The sequence below is a fragment of the Artibeus jamaicensis genome, unplaced genomic scaffold, assembly GCF_021234435.1.
Source record: "Artibeus jamaicensis isolate MK-2021 breed Jamaican fruit bat unplaced genomic scaffold, CSHL_Jam_final contig_1132, whole genome shotgun sequence".
Taxonomy (NCBI): Eukaryota; Metazoa; Chordata; class Mammalia; order Chiroptera; family Phyllostomidae; genus Artibeus; species Artibeus jamaicensis.
In genome coordinates this window covers 376,715-401,664 of record NW_026521221.1, presented here as the reverse complement: position 1 = coordinate 401,664, position 24,950 = coordinate 376,715, and the positions used below count along the sequence as shown (strand labels likewise).

General features: G+C 39.5%; 1 protein-coding gene across 1 annotated transcript; it reads right to left on the bottom strand.

Annotated features, from left to right (window-relative positions):
* Nucleotides 1–255: 255 nt before the first annotated feature.
* On the bottom strand, nt 256–13,710 carry EMC7 (ER membrane protein complex subunit 7). Its single transcript, XM_037133188.2, has 5 exons — nt 13,412–13,710; nt 9,665–9,784; nt 5,019–5,157; nt 3,632–3,712; nt 256–737 (listed from the first exon to the last, which is right to left on the bottom strand). The coding sequence occupies exons 1-5, from the start codon at nt 13,642–13,644 to the stop codon at nt 585–587; spliced, it is 726 nt and encodes a 241-aa protein (XP_036989083.2). The 5' UTR covers nt 13,645–13,710; the 3' UTR covers nt 256–584.
* Between the last annotated feature and the right edge of the window lie 11,240 nt (nt 13,711–24,950).

Genomic DNA, 24,950 nt, shown 5'->3' with positions numbered 1-24,950 from the left:
CATACTCTGAAACTAACTGTAATAATAAAAATTGAAAGTACATCAGCAACATATGGTTCTACCTCAATCATCAGGGTATGTTAAATGGCAAGGCAGGGCTGATCATTTTGAATGATGTGGCTGTATAAAAAACCATGGTTCAAACTGCTGTAAAAATATCACACATTTCTTTTTAGACAGAAAAGATCAATTTCAAGCCTCAGATAATGAAAGATAGAAGAAAACTTTCAGGATTAAAAAAACATTAAATGGAAAAAATGACAAGATAATTTTATCTCTGGGTTAAAACATTTTAATATACATAACTATAGTACTTCATATAATTTATTAATGTCATTTACTATAGGACACTGTAATTAATTCAGTGACATCAATATTGACCTCACACAAAGGATGAAAGTTGAGTTTTCTTGTGTACCGAGTCCAAAACATGTACTGAAGAGTTACCGCACACAACAGTTATAAAAGATCAACTGTAAGGATGACTTAAGTTTACAGTAGGTGCTTCACACGGTTTTCCCCCAAGACCTGAATGCCGCCCGGTGTGGCGGTGTCTGTGCAAATGCCAGCCCTGGACCGCCCGACTACCTCCTCTTCCCAGCCCCACTTTTGCCTGTTTTACTGCTGCCGCTGCTAGACTTGCCAGATGATTTTGAAGAGAAGAGTCTTGTCATGAACTCAGAAACATCAGGCAACTCATGGTTGGAATTCAGCATATTCATTGACTGCTCCATCTCCTGCAGGAAGACAAAGCATAATGACATGAAAGGCACAGGGACCCTTCGGGTCACTAACAACTAATACTTCCATTAAGGAAGAAGGAGAAGAGTAGAACAAGTAAAAGGCACTGGCTCTAAGCAACGATGCAATGTCATACCCAGGAGCACTTCCGAAACCATGTTCCATACCTTTCTACCACTAAGCATTTTGATCCTTAGTAAATTCCAATAAGCGCTTGCCTAGGGTTTGATTCAGCTTAAGTTTTTATAAAGGCATTTCCTCTGATAATGGACAATTATGACCATATTCCTGCCATCTATGTTTTCTGACTAAAATGCTTTCTTACTGTTTGGATGAGTGGTTTTTAAAAAAAATTTATTTATTTATCTTTAGAGGGGAAGGGAAGGAGAGAGGGAAAGAAACATCAATGTATAGTTGCCTCTCATGCGTCCCGTGCTGGGAAATGGCCTGCAACCCAACCATGTGCCCCAACTGGGAATCGAACTGCGACACTCTGGTTCGCAGGCCCACGCTCAATCCACTGAGCCGCACCAGGCAGGGCTGGATGAGTGTTGTTTTTTTTTAAACTCATGCTTTCTTTAGATGCATACAAGCAGAATATCAATCTTTATCTATGAAGGCATCAGAGTAATTTGGAAGATAACAGCAGTTTTCCCAAGACTTGAGTCCTAAGGCCCTTAGTCATAAATCTATGCTGTACGGCTTGGGTGACCTCAGTTACAGCATCCAAAGCAAGCAACACAAATACTACAAACAAGACACTGGCAGGACGGGATAAGGATCTGGCACTTCTATTTTGAGGTTTTGTCCTCCCCCTTATTGAGCCAATAATCCATAAAGTACTGTTTCACCTTCAACGATATTAATATAATGTCTGCTTCATTTGAATTTTACATGACATCCCAAAAATGAACTTAAAATTGTATTAGTTCAAACCTAAAAAAAATAGCAAATACTATATTATTTGTCACTTAAAATTGAACACCATTATGGTATCAATTTGGGCTTTCTCCCCAAAAGTAGAATTTATATGTGGGTTTTCAAGGAGTAAGTGAAATAAGGCCAGGAAAAGAAACATTACAAATAGCCCTGGCCAGGGTGTGGCTCAGTGGATTGAGTGCTGGCCTTCGAACAAAAGTGTTACTGGTTTGATTCCCAGTCAGGGCACATGGCTAGGTTGTAGGCCAGGTCCCCAGCGGGCAACCACAAATTGATGTTTCTCTCCTTCTCCCTCCCTTTCTCTAAAAATAATTAAAACCTTTTTAAAAAGGAACATTATAAATATGTTAACATGCACTAATAATCAAGAATGAGCCCTGGGTGTGTGTGGTTCAGTGGCTCAATGGACTGAGTGCTGGCCTGCAAACCAAAGGGTTGTGGGTTTGATTGCCGGTCTAGGGAACGTGCCTGGGTTGCAGGCCAGGTCTCGAGAGGCAAAGACACATTCTCTCCCTCTGTTTCTCCCTCCTTTCCCTTCTCTCTAAAAATAATAAATAAAATCTTCAAAAAAAATTTTAAAGAATTCAGCTGCCTCTTGCACACCCCCAACTGGGGACCTGGCCCACAACTCAAGCTTGTGCCCTGACTAGGAAGAGAACTGGCGACCTTTTGGTTTACAGTATGACACCCATCCCACTGAGCCATACCAGTCAGGGCTCAACTCTATTTTTTAATCTGTTCAATTCTGAAGCTCTTGAATGAACAATTTGTTATACTGCTTACCATGTACAAAGCACTTTGCAAGTAATGAACTTTTAATTTCATGTGACTTCTAATGCTGCCTTCTGTTTATGCCAAAGAGAGTTGGCTTAAAAGATAAAAGGACTGTACAGGATGTATATTTTCTGGCCAACACTGAAGCAGAGATGCCAAGATTTAGTCATAAAATATTATGAAACATCATAAAGCTTTCCTTTTCCAGGAAGCTTTTTCTGCTATTCCAGCTTAGAATAAATGCCTCACCTCCTACAGAACTTTATCACCTACAATCTCAGCAAACATTTTTATTTATTTCATGTTTACCTTATTTTTCTATTTAAAACACACCCCTCCACAAACACATACATACACTCCCCTGATGGCAAGAATGATTTTTTATAAATCCGTTCTCCTACATTTAACTAGATTATGAGCTTGCTGAGGACGAGGGTGATATAATTATGCATCTGCATATTCCCTGGTACCCAGAACCTAGAAATGGATTAGTAAATGTTTTTCAGTAATGAAAAGATGTTAACACATCAATACATTAATTATAAAGGAAAAACTTGGAATTAAGAAGATATCTGTTGATGTGTTAGAATGGACAATGGTTTTTTAAAAAACCGCAGATTGACTATGGAAGCCAACATTTAAAAGAGACAAAGTGGTGGCACTAAACGTGACGCTTCCGCTCTGGCAACTCCTCTCTCCCTTGCCAAACCAGCATGGTCTTGTGCTACAAAGTCTGAAAGCCACTATTTTGTTTTCCTCCCTTGGTCTATTCACATAGTTTTCATGTGTCTGAGCACATAACCAAGTGTGTACTCTGAAGAGTTTGGTAAAAATAAATTACAGGAAACTATCATTTTGCAAAATATTTGGGTCAGGTGTACCAGGATTATTACGCATTTCAACTGTCTAACAAGTGAGGCACAGTCTAGTACCAAGTAGAATGTTTTAGCAATGTGAAGAGTCCCAGGCCTTTATCAAGCACAACCAAATGAACTGGTCTGTTCCAATGGAAATGACTGACCAGGCGCCAGGAACATAACATTGCATTAACACCATCTCTAGATGAATCTGGCTTGAAAACTAGGATAAAGTTGAAAGAGCTGAGCCACCCAGACATGATGGACAGACCAAGCATCAGAATATGGTTCAAAAATCCACAGCTGGGCAATCATCTTACCCGTCTCATCTCAGGATCACTTGTGTTGACCACTTTGGGCAGAAGTACAAATATCAACAACGGAAGAACCATCATCATAACCTGTGGGGGAAGATGATCAGAAGATGTTTCTTTCCACTTAACAGTAGGACAAAATCTGCATCTAACACCCAATGATAAAATTAAAGACTTAAATGTTGTACACAAAATAAACCTAGGAGCAACTACCTCAATTCTACTGAATCAGCACTGTTGATAGCAAGGTGGTCCTCAATGTCTGACTATTGCAGAATATAAAAGCCTTATCTATGTGTGTTTGGAATTTATACCTCACTTTGTATTTCTGCCACCTACCACTTTGCAGTTTACAGTTTTATTTAGCATGAATAATTCGCTAACACAACTATCTATTCACTGTCTTCAGTCTGTGGTCTGGCATTGGGATTGGTGATCCTAATAGCCAGCAGGGTGCTCTTTCCAGATGACTTTGTGGTTCTTGGAGAAAACAGTATATTGTACCTCTCATTAATGTACATCCTCTACAGCCCCCAGTATAACACTAGGCAACTACTTTAGCAGGTAAGTTCAAAAGATGCCCTAGAAGCTTATAGCATTGGATATGCTTCTATGGAATTTCAAAAACGAGAAGATGGAAGATGTTTCTTAGTTAAGTTTTGAAGTCTCACTGCTGAGTTCTCCCATCCACTCTACCCTTCTGCTTATTTAACCCCAATAGGGGATTCTAGGTACTCATTTATTGCTCTTTAAAGGATATACAGCCCCAAACATTCCTATCTGTGATCTAAATAGCTATCAGCAAGGAATATGAACAAAACTTAGATAATTCTAACTTAATAATTCAACTTTCAAAAGCAGCAAAAAAAGCCAGTTTCTAAAGAATGTATTCTATTAGTATTTTTTTAAATAGTGAAAAACATCACATCAGTCTCATGATAATACCAAATATTTAAATTACCACAGAATAAGTTCTTTGCTCACTATACTTGCCAAAAAGGAAGGAAAAAACCTTACTTATAACATCAATAAAGGGCTGGTTAATAAATGATGGCACACTCATCAATGGACTAAAACACAGGTAGCACGCAATAGGAAACAGCTCCCACAGACTTACCACATATTCTTACTCTACTTGAATTTTAAAACATTTCATCATAAATAAGTATTTATCCAATTTCTGTCACACATTTCAATGTCAAATCTGCCATGTAACTCTCACTGTATTCTTTTCATTATTTATTCCTGAGATACTATTTTTCTGAAATCCACAAATTATTCACGATTGTCCTTTCAATCAACAATCTGACTTCAGCTATCTCACAGGGGTTTTCAACTGCCTGGAAGCAAATTAGAAATTAGTAAAGCTACTTTATTATAGCCTGATACATACCATTGGGTTCATGAGAAAGTCTGTCCAGCCCCATGATTCCCTTTTAATAAAGTAAGAAGGTGGACCTGAAGATTTCATTTGGAGAGGATAGGGCAGTCTAACCACTTCTGATGTTTTGATGTAATTCACATATCTTGCTCTGATGAAGCAACATGAAAAAAGGCATCAGTACTTCTACTAAAAACATTACTAGTTTAAAAAACTGCCTATATTAGCAATGCCTTATAATTACCTTTAGCTTCTCCCAAATATTTAGGTATCTAAACTTTTGATCTTGAAAGTCTAATCAAAATAGTTTTATCTGTGTATCTAAAATATTTAGCAAAATGTAGAGAAAGAACTCAAGACTGGAATCAAGCTACTCAGTTAAAAAGAAATAGCTATACCCATTTTACCCAGCACTTCTGAGGTTTTACATTCTGACGAAATGTCAGAAATGGAAGGCTCACATATATTTGAAACTACCTTACCAAGTATGCGTATAAAACACTGGTCAAGAATATCAGGATCTTCTACGAATCCCACCTGGTTCTCTACTCTGTCCCACCCCCAAGTATTAATTTTTTTTTACCTATGCTTCAGACATCCAATCATCAGGAATGGATCTGAGAATATGAATCCCACTGCTCAAATGCTAAACCAGGCCTTAAATGCTAAAGCAGGAAGTACTCTTTACCCAAGGTAAAAAAGCAAATAAAACTTTATATTTAGAAAGATATTTCTATTTGCTTAGACAAAAATTCAAAATTCAGAGTAAAAGAATAAATAAAAATAAATTAGTTTTTAATAGACAAGTACCCTCCTATAACAACTCTCATTCCCTCCAGTACTCAGTTTGCAATTTTTAAAAAATTTTACCTGTCTGTAATATATACTATAATCTACATATCCCCCATCTCCAGCCCTGCCATTCAAAATCTGTACAAAGTCATTATAAGTCCTTTAAGTTTTAGATTTCCATACCTATAATTTTACCTGTATATTAAAAAAAATCTTTGTCTCTAAAAAGACACAAGAAAGTCAATACCACATGAAGTTCACGTACTTTGAAGCAATCCATTTATCCCATCAAAGATTATTTATAAAAACATTTGTAAGGTATTAGCCACAATTCAAGCTTCACCCTTGCTCTAAATAGCAAACAGCAAGAAATGTGATTAGAATTTGGACAAAGCAGAGAAATCTAAGAACTAAACTTCAAAAAGAGAAGAAAGTAATTTGTTTCCAAAGAATGTACTTTTAGTGACATCATGGTACTGGTTTCACAATAACATTAAGAACTTAAATGACTACGGAATCACCGTCTCTGTTCATTATACATGCTAAGGAAGGAGAAAGAAAATCCTACATGTCCCTCGGTAGGAGCTGGTCATAAAAATGGACTGATATTCAGGTGATGTAAAGGATAAGAAGACAGCTGTATGTGTTACCCTATTTGAATTATAGCATATTTACATATGATACTTTAAAGACTTCCAATAATAACAGAAAGAAAAGACAGAAGAAAAACATCTTAGGAGTAAACACTAACTCAACTCTAAATATTATGGTACTAAGTGAACATATTCCTTTTTTAAATTATTTTTATTTTATTGATTACGCCATTACAGTTGTCCCATTTCCCTTCATTCCCCTCCACCCTGCACACCCATTCCCCCCATTCTCCCCCTTTAGTTCATGTCCATGTGTCATTAGTTCTTTAGCTTCTACATTTCCCATACTATTCTTGTCCTCTCCGTCTATTTTCTACTCACTGTCTACGCTACTTATTCTCCGTACCTTCTCCCCACTTCTCTTCCTCCCACCCCCCTGTTGCTAACCCTCCATGTGATCTCCATTTCTATGGTTCCACTCCTGATCTAGCTGTCCTCTTAGTTTGCTTTTGTTTTAGGTGTGGTTGTTAATAACTGTGAGTTTGCTGTCCTTTCACTGTTCATCTTTTTTATCTTCTTTTTCTTATATAAGTCCCTTTAACATTTCATATAATAAGGGCTTGGTGATGATGAACTCCTTGAACTTGACCTTATCTGAGAAGCACTTTATCTGTCCTTCCATTCTAAATGAAAGTTTTGCTGGATAGAGCAATCTTGGCTGTAGGTCTTTGGATTTCATGACTTGGAATACCTCTTTCCAGCCCCTTCTTGCCTGTAAGGTCTCTTTTGAGAAATCAGCTGACAGTCTGATGGGGACTCCTTTGTAGGTGACTGTCCCCTTATCTCTTGCTGCTTCTAGGATTCTCTCCTTCATTTTAATCTTGGCTAATGTAATGATGATGTGCCTTGGTGTGTTCCTTCTTGGGTCCAACTTCTTTGGGACTCTCTGAGCTTCCTGGATTTCCTGGAAGTCTACTGCCTTTGCCAAATTGGGGAAATTCTCCTTTATTATTTGTTCAAATAGCTTTTCCACTGGTGGCTGTGCCTTTCCCCCTTCTGGTACCCCTATAATTTGGATGTTGGAGCGTTTAAAGATGTCCTAGAGGTTCCTAAGCCTCTCCTCATTTTTTTGAATTCTTGTTGCTTCATATTTTCCTGTTTGGTCATTTTTTCCTTCCTTCTGGTTCACTCCCTTGATTTGAGTACCAGTTTCCTTTTCATCACTATTGGTTTCCTGTGCAATTCCCTTCATTTCAATTAGTTTAGCCTTCATATGTTCCTCTAATTTGTGACTAAAATCAACCAGTTCTGTGAGCATCCTGATCACCAGTGTTTTGAACTGTGCATCTGAAAGTTTTGCTATTTCTTCGTCACTTAGATTTATGGGCTCTGGGGCTTTGAGATCTTCTTGAGCCATTTTTGGTCTGTTCGCACCTGTTAAGTATGAGGAGTGGAGCATTAGGGGTGGGGCAGGGCCTCCAGGGCGGGGTCACTGGGTTGTGATGCTGTACGTGGGGTCGGGGTCAGAGCCAGGAAATGGCAGCCCTCTCTGCTGCCTCCTGTTGCTGGGACCCACTGGGTCCGGTCTCACTGCCCACTCCCTTGCCGGTCTATCTGCACAGGAATGAGCCACCACAGTCAACCCGCCGCCCTTTGCCCTCACCGGATCTGCCAGTTGCTCACTGGGTCTGCCCTTTGCAACCCCATGCCTGAGTCCGTCTGACCGAGTTTTCCTGTGCAACCCCGCTCCTCCAGCTGCTGGTTTCGCCCCTCTTACCAGTCAGGCTGAAGCATTCGTTGTTATCAGACTTCCGAAAAGTTCAATTTTATGTGTTCTAGCTGTGTTTTCTGTTGCTAATATTTTGTTGTCTCTAAACTTGGTTGTGTGAGAAAGCACGGCGTCTCCACCCACCTATGCCTCCATCTTGGCAGAAGTCTCTGAACATATTTCTTATGATGTCCGCTCATTTGGGGTATCTAGAAATCAACTGAATAGGCTTGGCACATACAGAAAATTTCAGTAAAACACAGCTCCTCCAACCCCAAAGTTATTTTTGCCATTGCATGGCTTGTGCTTTATTACAGCAACATGAATAATTTTGTGGTAGCTCAAAAAAAAAAGAAATACTACCATTCAAAACTGTTTCATATTTGTTCATTATACCTCAGTAAAGCTGGAACATATAAATATATAAAACTGCTTCCTATACTTCCTGGTGGGATTAGAAAAAAAAGAATACTATTGGCAGCAGACAATAAAAAATAAAAAAATAAATAAATTGTGGGTTATAACAAAAGGCTGCATCTGAACACTGTGGCTATCTACACAACTGATTCCAACTGCAAATGTGTCTGTAGTATTCCATACTCAGAGCTTCAGTTAATCCAAAATTCTTTTTACCTCAAATTCAAATCATAAGTTCATCTACTTAGAAATTCTGAAAATTTTTCCTAGTCTGCCAGGCTCTAATGCTGTACCTTCCTTTTTCTTATCATGATGTTCACTTACTTCGACATAAACTCTACAATGTAAGCTATTATTTTCCTAAGAAATATTAACTTTCCATTGCATATTAAATATTCCACAAAGGAAGAACTATAGAAGTTTCTAGATCAACTAGAAATTTCTAGTTGATAGTGCCCATACTATCCAATGGGCACTAAGGGGCATTATCAAACTATCTTGATCAAAAACAAGTAATAAATGACATTTCCAATTTAGAAAGTTAAATTATTTCCAACTTTATTCACATTTCAATTATAACTTTCACAACACTTAAAAAAAAAATCCTTATTCGAGGACATGTTTATTAACTTTAGAGAGAGAGGGGGTGGGGGGTGGAGAGAGAGAGAGAGAGAAACATTGATGGGTTGTCTCCTATATGTGCCCCGACCCAGGAACAAACCCACAACCTAGTTATGTGCCCTGATGGAACCTGCAACCTTTCGGTGACCATGATGATGCTCTAACCAACTGAGCCACCTGGCCAGGGTCACAGTGTTTTTGCTTGCATAGTAAGTAATCTTACATCTTCTCTATATAATCAGATTAGGAGCTTTAAAATAAATTTTAAGCCAGAGTAGAAGGAAGTTCAACTTTACAGTATTATCAATCCTCAGAATAAAACAATATAAGGATGTTTTAAGTGTTTTAAGGAATACCTATAGTTTAAATGACAACATTTTCAACCTTAACTGTAAATTCTGAAAGTAATATATAATGAGATATACAGTAGCCCAGACTTCAGTGAAAATTAAATCAGTTGCTCTCACCTCATTTTTCCTTTTGAAGTAATGTCCACTCTGATGGGATCAAACCTATAAGCAGGAGATATAACTTCCACTACATAGGATCCAGAGGGTATGTCATGAACCACAAAACTCCCATCTGTCCTGGAAAAATGAAAATCACATTTAGTCACTACTGGTCAATTATGTATCCTTTTCTTATGTTTTACATCATCTGTTAACTGCCAAATCGATTCCAAGAATAACACTCAGAGCAATTAGCAAAACAATAAAAAAACACCCCAAACTAGCAAGAGTTGTTTCATGCTTTATCTTCCATAATTACACTGAATGGGTTCTGAAAACGGCCCAGACTCTTCACAGTGGCAGAGAGCCCTGACGCAGAACTACTTCTGCTCCCTCTGTGGAATAGGATAACATGTGTCAGGAGCTGTTTCTATTCAGAAGCCATGTCTTTATTCAAGGAAAGTTATCAATATACATTATTACTACAACATCGGTGGTTCCAATTTTGCCAACCCCCTCTAACAATTTCTAAATTAAAATGGCTTTTTAAAATAGTTTTAATTTGCACTTTGTGGTTCTTTCTTCCTGTATTTGTCATTAAAACCATTCGACTTTTCCTACCTGCTTTGTCCTAAACTTTCTGGGCTTAGGAAACCATCCCATTAAGAGCTGATAATTACATGTTCACAAATCAAAGTTAATGTTTTGATAATGAGAAACTGCCATTCTGAGGAAAAAAAAGTTCCTGTTTCAGGAAAACAAATGATTGATTCTAAAAAGACCAACTTTATCAGAGAACTCCCAGTATCATAATATTATTTTCAAATGATGCTTCTTATTATTTGGCTCTTTCACTGTTAAAGAAATAATTGATTCATGCCACATCCACAATGTTTATTAAAAGAGTAAGAGAAGGTATTCCTTACTACTTCAAAGCATACACTTCACTAAAACAGAACTGAAATGTAAACACTGGGACCCCTCTCCCCCATCCTTCTCTCTGCATACTGGAGGAAGGGAAGAAAACACACTTAGCATATTCTCCCCAAGTTCTCTCCTCAAGAGGCCACCTCTGACTGGTGGCGTCAAGGCACACGGTTCCTCTTCACACAGTCCTCTTCCCTTCTAGCTCCCTCCCTTCAGGCTTAGAGTTGATAATAGCCTTGAGGCTGTAAACTTTAGGGTATTACGCAATCTGGTTGCTCCCCAACACTACAACTATACTGTTTAATCTTTTCATTAAACTTTCCTTGAATTATCTAATTTGACTGTATCTTCTGTTTCTTGATGGAGCCCTAACTGAATAAATTTCAAAATACTTTTCTAAGTCCACAACAAATACAGAATTAAACTAATGACCATGTAACACAAATAGCAGAACCCACTGCCTATAGAAAATGCAAATAGATTTTTCATGCTAAAGTAAACATTTTACTTTTGAAAGATGACATAAACTTTATAATGACATTTTAAAACTTGGCTTTAAAACTGTACTCAACAATGTAAGGCCTTGTTGGATTGGAATTTGAAAGAACAATTACATAAAAGCATTTTTAAGATAAGTGGGGTAACAAATGGACTGGGTATTAATAGATGATGTTACAGTATTATAAATTTTGTTGAATCAATAATGATATTTTATTATTTTCTAAGACTTTACCTTCTAGATATAAATTAAATAATGACATTTTTATAAGTGAAATAATATCTTTAGGATATTTAAATAGCCTGGAAAAAATAGATGAGGTATAGAAGAGACATGAAACAAAACAGTAGACTGTGATTAGTATCTAAGGATTCACTAATCGTTTATTTTAGTTTATGTCTGTAATTTTCCATAATAAAATGTTCATAAAGGTATAGTACATAATCTTCCTATGTCAAAAATTGAAAACTACCTAAATGTCCAAAAAACAGAGGACTAGTTAAAGGTTTATATACGCAGTGATAAAAACGAGAAGTGGCATGAGGAGTCCTGAGGCCAAACTCTCTTCATTTCCCTTAACCAAGCCACAAGCAACTCCCAATAGGCACAAACAGAAATCAAACTGCACACTATTTATGTGTAACAGGTACAAGACAAATTACCTATCCCTCTTCCAAAAAGTTTGGCAGAACAAACTCCTTATATTAATTCTTAATCAACCTTTCTACATGGAAAAACATGAAATGGTATCAAGAATGGCTCACAAAATATTAAGCAAAAAAAGCAGGTTACAAAGGATATATACTGTATTCTACTATTAAAAATATAGGCCACAGCCCTGGCTAGTGTAGATCAGTGGATTGAGCATGGGTCTGTGAAGCAAACGGTCGCTGGTTCAATTCCCAGTCAGGGCACATGCTTGGGTTATGGGCCAGGTCCCCAGTAGGGGGTACATGAGAGGCAACCACATATTGATGTTTCTCTCCCACTTTCTCCTTCCCTTCCCCTCTCTCTAAAAATAAATAAATAAAATATTTAAAAAATATATATATATAGGTCACATGATTCCAAAAAAGGCTAGAAAAGATAAAAGAAAATGCTGTCATCTCTATTATACTTTCTTCAACACACATATTACTTAGATCTATTATTTTAAAATAAAAATAATAAATGCTTTCTAAAAGAATTGTGTACTGCAGGAAATAAAAGGTCAAGTAAGACTAATTTTCCAAAGCTTAATGAAAACTTTATCATTAAAACATCCTTAACTAGGTTAAACCTAAAGAATGCCTTAATACCAGATCTTCAATGACAGATAACATTAAAATCATGGTTGTAAGCTTCTTGTCATTGTTTATAAATCTGAGGTTGAAATCCTCATTCAAAGACATCTGGATGATCTGAATATTTGCAAATCAAATTTAGAACTAAATGTCAACGTCTAAGTGGTCTGGTTTTCAGACGCTGATTGCTGGTGCACAAACCCACCAGAAAAACGCTCCTTCCCTAAATATTTTTTCAGTTCGCAGTTTCATTTTCCAAGCAGTGATTGAAAGATTTAAAACACCACACGTGTCTAGACATCTGAAAAGGAGGCTGCCACAAAACGAGTGCGCTAATAAATTCAACACGACTTTTAGTACACACTGAAATCCCATTTCCACTAACAGCTAGAGAGGACAGAAGGGCGTAAGCAATGCCAGTGAAGCCCTAGTCCCACATACATGCCCAGTGTAACGTTGCAAATCCCTCGATGAAGTCAAGTGTAAAAACAAACAACAATCCCACCTACAGGCGAAAAGGGTGCTTTGATCAGGGACTTCAGGGCCTATTAACTTTAGAAGCAGCATTACTCTCCCAGTCTATGTCATCACCAGAAGCCCTCTGGGCTTTCAGAATTCCCCATTTGCTTACCATCTTTCTACACAACATCAAGCTACGAAAGACTGAAATGAATGGAAAAAATAAATAACAATAACCGGCCAGATTCCAGGGAAACCAGATGAGATGCAAATGAAAGATGCAAGAGACACATAAAGGGTCCATCTGTCCCCAGGGCCCATGAGCGGTCGTCCGCATACAGGGCCAAAACGGACCCCACCGACCCCACCTCCTCCGGCCCCCGGGCCAGCACCTGCCATCCTCGTTTCTGAGGGGCGGGACTGGGGAGGGGAAAGCTTCCGACTGCCTCCCAAGGTTCCCCAGCACGGACGGCTAGCTGCGCCTGCCCCTTCATCCTCCGACTGCGACGTCGGCAGCTCTTGACACTAGCTCTCCCGGGGGAACTTCCCCTCCGGCTTCCATCCCAACCACTCTCCCGCGGCCCTCAGGATGCTCACTTAAGGAAGCCGACGTGCTCTTCTCCGTCTACCAGCACTCGGGCCGCCGAGATCCAGTCCTGAGGCTTCACTCCTGGAACAACCGCGCGCCCCTCAATCTTGAAGCGGTCTCCTATGCCAACCCCAGTGCCCCCCGACCCATCGGCAGAAGCCCCGTGGACCTCCGAGCTATGGGTTTTCCCTGCTAGCAGCAGCAGAAGGACGGAGAAGACGCCCCACAGAGCGGCCGCCATGACAGCAGACTCCGAGGTCCGGCCGGCAGCCTTAGAAGCCCTCCCAGTCTCCCAGGTGCCACTGCCGGCGACGTCATCACCGCGCGCCCGGCTCTGGCGCGGGTTGCGGGCTCAAACCGTTTGTGGACGGGGAAGTTGGGCCAGTCGACTTGCCTGACGAAATGGAGCGGCGGTTCAGCGCCCTCCGGGTTGGTAGGCGATCTGACGGGCGCGTCCAGAAAAAGGGGCCGCCCACAAAAAGCCGTTGTGTGTGTTGCTGAGGCAACCACCGAGGTCGAGGACCTCGAGGGAGTGAAAGATTAGACTGAAAGGGACTAGCATCTGCAGTAGTGTCTGCAAGTGATACAAAGGCTCCGGTAGACAGGTACAGAAGAAGACGTTTAAAATAACTTGTAGATGAAAAGGCTCCCGTTTGTGTGTTCAAAGGAGATAATGTCTACTCAGAGAAAACAGCTGGAAAAATACGTACACTCTACGAAGGACATTCATCTGACACCACACCATCCCTCCTAATTTGAATGCTTTGTGGTGAGCGTAGCAACACTGTTGTTGATCATGAGGCTAAGCCGAGATTTCAGAGATCTCCAGTCCTTTTATTTTCTTGATGATAAACATGAAAATGATTTGTCCGGGGTTTCTGTTCGCGTTAAATATTGTCCTCTACTGCAAATCCCTAATCAAGATTATTAAGGGGAATGCATGTTTTGCCCCGGCAGTCTTAGAGTTGGCCTCTCATGGGAGAATAACACAAATTGAGAAAAAGAGATACAAGAGCCAAGTATTCTGAACCCCTGGCTGGAGGTGTGGGGCTGGGGGAGGCACTCTCCTCTGCTGACCATCAGCAGCTGCTTCTAAGTCTTTTCAAGGTTGCCATTTCTTCACACTTGATCTTTGGAAGAAGGAGGTCTGCTCCAAAAGAGTATTAGGCCTGTAACTAACTCTCCCTGCCACCAACAATCGTCATCACTATGCTAAAGTACGAAATAAAATTTCACTTCTCTAAAGTGATACCAAACTTAAAAATATGCTGAAATAAAAATAGCTTCAACCCAAAATTTTCTGATTTTTCTTTCACATATTTTTGGTGACCCTGCTCTACTGGTGTCTTAGACACGTGTTTAAACCTAATAATCAGTGTTGGTCTCAATAGCCCAAGCAGGAGCTGAGAAGTTTACTCTCTGTGGGTCAGAGGGTGGAGGAGGGCCAACAGCAAACAGCAGCTGAGCTCTCTGTATCCCCGTATCTGCGTCTCTCTTTTTCCCCCTAGGTTAGTCAGTCTCATGCCAAATGTCTCATATCCAAAGTTTTGAAACCCTCAAATGCCAGACATATACCTCCACAGTCATTAAATAAAGGAGAGAAGCCTAAGTAATGTTTTCAGATAGTGTGAAGTTTTGTTATCTGTGGGTTTTTTTCCAAGTAGATCACAGGAATTGCATAGATATTCAATGCCAAATTATCCAAGTTATCCCAGAATGTAGCCCCTGGACTAGTGCCTTATAAAAGAAACTCTAATATTAATGAAATATGTTAGAAAGATTTTGTAATGAACCTGCTCCATTTGCCCAGCCAGTTCCACTTTCTGCGCTTCACTGCTTTGTGCCCTGGGGAAGGCTGAACCTTGAATGATTGCAAAAATTTGGTTCCTTTGTCCTCTGGGTGCTTCCAGTTCGGTTCAGCCAACAGGAGGTATGAATAGGACATCCCTTTTTGTTCCCTTACCCTGCCCATGTTTCTTTAAAAGTCTAATGAAGGGATAATTTACAATCCACCCCTTCAAGTCTCCCATCTATGACCCATATAGATTTTTTTTTTAGTATGACCCATATAGATTTGAAGCAGACCTATTTACCTCAATTATGGAAAATACGATTCAAGTGAGAGGTGACCCGTTTATGATCCACACCCTTTGCTTTTCTCTCTTCCTTTTTTTCTGCCAGGCTCATGTCTTCTTCATATCATGGCCACAAGGGGGTGAGCCAGGATAGGAACAGAGATAATACTTAAAAAACAACATGGAATTTTTGTAAATGTTGGAGTACACCAACAGAGGTTCACTCTGGGTTTTATAGATAATATTTATTTTGTGTTTTTTTATGATTTTTCTGGTTTTATAAATATAAATTATAAAAATATAAAGCTATTCTTAAAAATAAAGAGAGGTGGGTGGGCTGGGATGGGAGTGAAAGACAGAAAACTGTACTTGAACAATAATTAAATAAATTTAAAAAAAAAAGAGAGGGCCTTAGCCAGGTAGCTCAGTCGGTTAGAGTGTTGTCCCAATATGCCAAGGTTGAAGGTTCAATCTCTAGTAAGGATACTTACAAGAAGCAACCAATGAATGCATGAATAAGTGGAACAAGAAATCTCTCTCTGAAATCAGTAAATAAAAAATAAAGGAAGAAGCTAAAACTGATAAAAATATATAAGAGAATTTACTTTGAACTCCTAAAATTTGAATCAGCCTAAAAACAATGTAGAGTTTTTGTGATCACTTAAAATGACATCTTTGATTATGATTTTGGTCTTTTTCTCCACCTCAGTATTCTGCTTGTCAACATCTCTCAGTGTCATGGTACTTTTCAAGCTATTCTTCATAAAATGGTTGTCATAGAAGAGACAGTTGGTTATAAGGTATGACTACAAAGGAATGAGGATCATACACCCTTAGCCACTTCTCTTACATTAAGTCAGTAAGTCAGTGGATTTGTTTGTTTGTTTTTTAAAGTAGAATACAGGCATACCTTGGAGATGTAACAGGTTCAGTTTCGTATCACCAAAATAAATCCAGTATCACAATAAAGTGAGTTGTAATCTTTATTTAAAAATGCAACATCTATGATCGAAATAAAATGAGGTGTGCCTATAATACCAGATACCCTGCTTTTTATTTGTGATTTTTACCCTTTGAGTTTTCTCAGAGAGTTCTGAGATAAGCTAATCCTTTTTATTCAAGTAAACTGGAGCCAATTCCCTTAATATCTAAAAGTGCCTTTCACCCACTAGAATATCTGGTTTGGCTTTCTGAAGTTCTCTATGGAAGTCTCCTGAAATGAATGTGTCATCCACCCATCTCAAAGGGATTGCAAGAGGCATCTAATTTGCCTTAATGTCTTGCAAAAATAAATTACAGTGGAAAGATTTCACGTTCTTCAATTTACTCTAAATTCTAATCCCACCAAATTCTGTGAAAAACCTAAGTTTTCTTACACACACGTTCAATTCTATTTTAAGACTGCATTGGTATAAAGACAAATATAATGCAGGCAGATTCATTATTGTATATTCATTATTGGTTTTTTTTATTGCCTTTTTATTTAAAAAAAATTAAGACATATTCGTGGGCTCCTAAAAGTATCCTGGGCCCTAGGCACTGTGCCTACTATGCCTAATACATAGATAGGTTGGCTTTGGTTTACTGAAGACTCTAAATGAGAATTCACGAGGAGGGCTGGTGGCCATGCAGTGCTTGGCAGTGCGCTGAGCCCCCACGATCAGTGAGCAGCTTACAGATAGTTAGAATTCCCACAATGTTCGGACAGGATGCTTTCTGAAACTGCATCAGCAGTGTTGTGAGTTGGTCATAATTTTCAGTTCCTGCTCTTCCTACTCTTAATTATGAGTCACTGTTAATGCACTTTATCTGTTCATTTATGTGAGAGTTAAGCCTATAAAATTTAGTGATACAATTCAACATATTTTTGTCTATAATTTTCCAAAAAAAACCCAGATTTTAAGACACGTATTATTGTAGTTCAAATGTCATTCAGTCTCTTATTACTAAAAGCAGAGGTAAAATTTCCCACTGTTTGTGAGTTGTCAGAATATATCTTTAAGTTCATATTCTTCTCTTATAAAATAAGTGACTCGTACATGGGTTGGGTTTTTTTTTTTTGTATTTTGTTTTACTTCTGAAGAATCAACTTGAATGTTGAAGATGCCATCAGTGAGTCTGGGTAGAACCTGATGCTAATGAGGTGGTGACAGAGTATCTCGAGTAGGCTAAAAGCGACAGAAAGAGATCACAATAATTTCAGGAAAGATGATCCATGATAGAAGGGCAAAGTCTGGAAGCACCAGGGACGACAGAGGAGAATGCTCGTCCTTCATTCTGGGCCTAGGAAACTATATCAGAGAAGGGACTGTGTCTTGGATGCATAGCTGGCCTTTGCCATACATTATAATTGAACTGCAAATTTTCTTTAATGCTAGTAGGAAGTGTCATTTCCATCTGAAATTAGTGTCTTAAATTTTCTTTCACCCTGGCCAGACTATCTCAATGGTCATAGTAGTAACTAACATTTGTCTGGCTTGTCCTCTAAAATTTGGACTTTATATCCCAAAGTAGACACAGCCAGGAAATATCTCTTCCCAACAATAACCTGACATGTTATCTTAGCTGCTGCCTGCATTTGACTCTCATTGTATCCAGAGCATTGAAAGTTAACATTGTTGACAACTGAACCATTGGTTAGTACCGCATTTGCTGTTTTTCTCTTGGGATCCAGATCAAGTTCCGGTCTGTGAGAAAGGATGGGGAGAAGGAAATGTATACCTCAGAGAAAGAGTATTAGAACCAGAAGTTCTTTGGCAGTGAGGACACAAATGTCCTTTTTCTTTTGAGCTTCAGAAAAGCAAATGAATCACAGGAAGCTGAGGTACATTATATTTCTCATTTAGAAGAGACCTACTGGCAATCACCAGCTTTTTAGGAGGTTCTGAACAACTCACAGAGAAAGTAGACAGTGTTTAAAACTCTTAATCTGGCTGCTACCTCTAACATCATGCTACCGAAATGAATGTAAAATGGAACACTTAAAGTGCTCTGACAAAATGTAAGATCGCATTTGTTTTGTCATTTGGGCCTCTATATTTAAACAAATAAATCTTTCTATATAGAATTACTAAAATATATTTTAAAAATGAATCATGAATATAGTCTAGTCAAATAATTCTAAGTTCAGCTATACAGAAAGTAGCCTGACAGATGACCCTCCAGGGAGCACACACAGCTTCCACCGAACTATGAGGCATCTCGTGAACTTCCAGAAAACTGCAATCGGGGGTCACTTTCTTGAGCAGAGGTTTTGGCTGAGTTGAGGAAGAAGTTCTGCTGAAGGGTTAGAAGTAGAACCAATGTATGGAAACCCTAGAGAAACAGATTCAGCTTGTTATAGAGAAGTTTCTAAGTCAGACAGAATAGTGTTGCCAGGAAGTGCCGGCTACCGGGCAGAAACAGGCCACTGGGCCAGCCACTTGGTGAAGATGCCGTAAAGGGGAATTCAAGTAACATATGGCTGTACATGATCACTTTAATCTTGGGATTTTGTGATTCTTTATTTGGATCTGAACAGTTGTTGTTTTAAACTCCTTGAGATCTTATTAATAGTGGTTACAAGAGATCCAACCATCATTTCTCACATGCCAAGTGAAAAAGACTCGATATATACAAAACAGAGTGCCAGCTATCATCATTAGCAAACAATCTTTCAACAGGAAAAACATGAGATAATCAGTTCTATTACGTTAGGTCATACCACAGATGTTGCCAATTGATAATTATCCCATAAATTTAAACAGGATGATGGTTTGGAATGTATGCATTATGATTTAGTCACCCCCAAACTTCCTGTGAGGTCCTAAGAAAATCTACAAACCTGAGAATTATCATTCCTAAAAAACCCTCCACAGACCTCAGTGACTCTTAAACTCCTGTGTGTGTCAGAGCCACCTGGGAAGCTTATTAAACATCAGCTGCCGGGTTCCCACCCACAGTGATTCTGACTCAGCAGGTCTGGGAAGGGGTCCTGGGTTGTCCCATGTTTACAAGCTCCCAGGTGATTCTAATGCACTGAGTCTGACAGCTACTTACCTATCACAGGAGAAATAATTTTTCACATAAGTAGCCTAGTAAAGCTCTTAGAAAACAAAGTATAACATACTGAGCTTTATTTTTAAGCAGAATGCCTCCTGCATGACTATTACCAGCAAATTTCCAGAACCAGAAATTGTTATGTCCATACATCAGGATACTAACAAATTTCTCTCCAGCTCCAACTCAGCACTTAAAACAGTATAAGGGTTAGGAATATACACATAAGCTTTGGAGTCAAATCAGATTTGAATCTTGGCTGTGTCAATTACTAACAGTGAGACCTTGGCCCTGGTGGCTTCACTTTGCTGAGCCTCAAGTTCCTCCTCTGGAAGGAGCAGGAATTAGAGCAATTGCCTCACAGGGTTGTCATGAAGATTAAGTGAGATAATGTAATGGGGCATGCTGCACAGCCACAGGCATGGGAACAGCACTCAGTAAATATAAGTATTATTATGGTGACTAATCACTAGATTATTTCAGTGTGACCTTGTTATGATTAATACAGAGTTAGAAATAGGATCAGTTTAATGAGCTTTCTGTGACCAGATATTTTTTTCTAGGAGAGGGTGAAATATACATGTGTTTCTATTATACACAGGGCAATAAAATGTTTTATCTACTTTAAAGTTATTTTATCTAGTCCCTTCCATTCTTCATTTGTTTGTATAACGTAGAAATAAACTCCCCTATAATTACACAGGGAGTTCATTATACAGAAAGAAGTTTAATGGCCTGAAAAGGACGTGTGAAATATTCAAGGCCACACAAGAGAAACAACTATGGAAATCTAAGATTTGGGGGACTGATTTTATAAACCGGACCAAACTTCTTCAAAACCAGCATGGTTTTCTAAGACAAAAAATAAATTAGTCTGCTAGTCTGCTCTGGCTGATGTGGCTCAGTGGATTGAGTGCTGGCCTGAGAACCAAATGGTTGCCAGTTCGATTCCCAGTCAGGGCACATGCCTGGGTTGCAGGCCCGGTCCCGAGTTTGGGGGCATGCAAGAGGCAAGCACACATTGATGTTTATCTCCCTCTCTTTCTCCCTCCTTTCTCCTCTGTCTGAAAAATAAACAAAATCTTTTAAAAAAATAAGTAAATAAATTAGTCTTACAGTGGTGAGAGGTGCATGTCCTGATACCAGACAGAAAAGTAGTAACAGTAATTGACAAAAAGCATTAATGATTGTTCTGCTAGCCAGATTGTTCTGACCCATTAAGTAAAATGAGTATGAACAATTTTCAGATAAAGAATCTTCAGCAACTCTCTTTCCAATAGAACAGTTCTATCCCAGGCTTACCCAACTCTGTCTTTCAAAGGCCCCTAACTTTTTTCTGTGGGAACAAATTTCCATTTCCCACTTTATGATTTTGCATTGGTAGGTGATAGGAGTGAGGTGAGGCAGAAAAAGGCCCAGCAGCTGACAGTGAAATCCCTGAACAGAGCTGGACAGTGCTGACAATAGTCACTGAGCGAGCCTTCTATTCACATCCATCTCTGGGAACAGGTCAGAAAGAAACCAATATAGTGTGGGCATCAACCTTCAAGGCCGACCCAACAGGACAGACCCTGATGAGCTGCTGGAGGTCCCCTGGGTTTTATCATGAGTATCAGTTCGCACCTAGCATACAATCAAACTGTGAAGGGTTCTGTGCTGAATGTCTCACTGCAACATAATTGTCTATTTGTTATGATCATAGTGCCACAAAATATGCAGTCTTACAGTTAATGACCCATGTGTAAGACAGCGAACCTCAGTGGCAGTAACACAGGGTTTGCAGATGTGCTCACCGACAGCATGGCAGGGTCCTGTTACAGGACCTTTGTTGCCGGATGAATCTTCCCTCCACAGAAAAACAGGCGCCAGTTGGCAGCTACAGTCCAGAAGAACGGGAGACGGATACATACAGGTATCTGGGTCTTATCTGAATATGCTGATTGAGTAAAAGCACTCAGTAGCCCTTTGTTCCTTTGTTTGCTCATTTATTCAACAAATTTGTATTGAACACTTCTTCTTTAGGATGCACAGTGCTGGGAGCTGGGGATAAGATGGTGAGTTAAACAGACTGATCCTACCTAAGAAGCTGTAAACAAATAGGTAAAAATGCAGTATAGCCCATTACAGTTATGTACTATGATGCAGAGTGGAGTGCAGGGCACCCTCAGAGCCCAGAAGTGACACACCTGACACACACAAAAATTAGAAGTGAGGGATAAGCTAAGACTCTAAGACTCAAGAAAGAGTTATTTTAGTAGGAGGTGGGGAGGGTAGTTGGAGGGAAAAGGCGGAGAAGGAGGGAGGAGTGTTCTTGGCAGAAGGAACAGCAAGTTTGAAAGCTTGGAACTGAAATTGCAGGGTGTGTCAGGCAAAGTGGCTGAAGAGTACGCTGGCAACCGGGGGTGGGGGGGGGTGTGTGTGTGTGTGTGTGATGTCAGGATGACACGAGGCTGGAGAGGAAAGCAAAGCCAAGACCGTGAACGGCCCAGCAAGCCCAGGTACTTTATCCTGAGGTGATACACCACTGCTGAAGTATTTGAAGTCAGGAGATGACTTGATTTTCTTGTAAGTTGGAAAGATCCTGCTAGCTATTTGTTACAAAAGGTAAAGGAGAAAACAATAATTTTGTTATACTCCTGCCTCATACAACTTGTCAAATAGGTCTATGAAATTTTACCATCCAAAATAGTAGCCTACAGTATTTTATAAATGTATTAAAACCATGGTAAGGTGCAAAGAGGTCCAATTAGGTCACTAGCAGCAGCGAGTTGACGTGGCGAAATCTGACAGATTCTGAGCCAGACTGAAGAGGGCCGGGTGGGCTTTTACATTCTGTCATTGGTGGGAGTGCTTTCACCCCTCATCTTTCTAAAGCCTATCTGATCCTGACCAACTAAAATAGGGAGAACACAGCAGTTGGGTCTACATCAAAATAGTAAAACATCAAAATAATAAAACTATTCCAATTAGAAGACAAAGATAAAGAAATTCTACCCAGAATAAGCTTATAAACTATTTGAACACATTTGGTATTTGATCTATACCAGCAATTTTCAACTGGTGTGCAGCAGGAATTTTTAGAACAGGGAACACCTGACTGTGTAGTCGGGGTCACTGACCTCTTTTCCCTTACACTGTCAAATTAAAACAGGACACCAACTAACACAACAATGGCCATCTAATGCGAATGAATCAAAATTGTACCCATTGTTTTTGGCCACGACCGGTTGGCTCAGCTGGTCAGAGCACCATCCCATACACCAAAAGACTGCGGACTTGACCCTGGTCAGGGTGCGTGTAGGAGGCAACGGATCAATGTTTCTCTCTCATATTGATGTTTCTCCCTCTCTCTATGAAAATCAATAAGATATTTTTATAATTAAAAATATATACCCATTTTCGTCCTGGCTGGTGTAGCTCAGTGGATTGAGCACAGGCCTGCGAACCATGCAATCGTGGTTCGATTCCCAGTCAGGACACATGCCTGGGTTGCAGGCCAGTTCCCAGTGGGAGACACATGAGAGGCAACCACACATTGATGTGTTTCTCCCTCTCTTTCTCCTTCCCTTCCCCTCTCTCTGAAAATAAATAAATAAAATATTTTTTAAAAATTTAAAAAATATATACCCATTTTCTTGTTAGGTTGGCAAAAAAAAAACCATAATTTTTGGTGTGCCACAGAATTTTAGCAGTTAGTTTATGTGTGGCATGAAATGAGAAAGGTGGAAAATTGCTGATCGATATTACCTGAAGTTGCTATTTGAGTACAGAAAACTTTTTTCCCAGATTCCTTCAGACTAAAATAATACACCTGTATCAAACCATGCCTGCCAAAAAAAGAAAAACATAAACAACACACACAACCACACTCCCCCTCCACACAATTTATGCCACTGTATTTCACTTTTTTTCATGCGCATACCTCCTTATAAAGCCCACAATACCTTATGTGCAGTAGGTACTTATTATAGTCTTTCCAATAAAGATGTGGCTTTAAATCTCTGTGTTTATATACATAGCAATCTGTTGGCCAAAACACACTTGAAAATTTAACTCACAATTTCTATTCTCCCAAACTGTTGTGTTGAAACACAGCGGGGAAAGTGAAGTAGTAGGAACTTGCGAAAAGATCAGCCCAAAAGATTTCATCCTCACCCTGGACCACAGGGTTGTCAAAGGGACCCTCACTGTGCTGACTCCATGTGCCCCTCTTATTGTAAAACTTGAGACTTAAAGCATTTGAAATTGTAATTGCTGTCCTGGAAGGGTGAATGACTGACTCCTGGGCTTTCACACTGGTCTGTGGTGCTTACAGCCTAAGATGCCACCCTTCATTTTCCTGAAAGGGCAGGTCACGTGGTGAGAGTCACAGGGAAAACCTGAGACACAGGTCGGGAGAGGGCTGCCTGACTTTAGCATGAGAGCGTTCAAGTCTTTATTTTCACTCTGCCATATTATTAACATCTCATTCATGTTAACAACTTACTCCTCCTGTTAGAATCTCAGTTGAAAACAATAACAACGAAGCAGAAAACAAGTACAAGCTTCTTTTAGGGAGGCTTCTGAATCCATGGTTTCAATTTTTTCTTTGTGCCTTGCTCTAACACTCAAATCAGAAAATCTTGATCTGTAGCTTTTCCAATTTACATGGTGTGAATACCTCCACCGTAACCAATTAGCAGGTTGTGCCATGAAAGGTGGAGTTGGGATAAGCACAGGTGGCTTTCCCAGAAGTGGGTACGAGTTGGTTCTAGCAGACAGATGCCTGTGACCAGAGTTGAGCCACACCAGACAGCTCCGGCCAGTCGAGTCACTCCAGCTCAGGGTGCAGTCACGTGGGGCAGGTGTGAACTGTGCCCTGCCCAGATAGTTGACTCCCAAAACTGTGAGCGGAATAAAAGTTGTTTGTTTTTAACTTCACTAGTTTTTTGACAACTTCATTGAGATATAATTCATCCAATTACAGTGTAAAATTCAATGGCTTTTAGTATATTTATAGAGTTGTGTGTCCATCACCATAATCAAATTTAGATTATCTATCATTCCTCTTAATTGCCACTTCCCCAACTTCCCCCCCACCCCCACCCCCACCCCCATGGATGGATACATTTTCTGTCTCTACTGGTTTTCCTGTTCTGGACATTTCATATAGTGGAATCATACATTGTGGTCACTTGTGACTGTCTTCATTCGCTTAGCATGTTTTCAAGGTTCACCCATGTTGTAGCACATATAAGTACTTTGTTTCTTTTTATTACCAAATAATGTTCCATTGTGTGGACACACTGCATTTATGATGCCATTTTTTCCTGTTTTTCAGTTGATGGGCGTTTGTTTACCTTCTACTAGGCCATTCAGGCTGCGGTAACAAAAATACCACAGAAAGGGTGGTTTAAACAACAAACATTTCTATCTCCCAGTTTTGGAGCCTGGA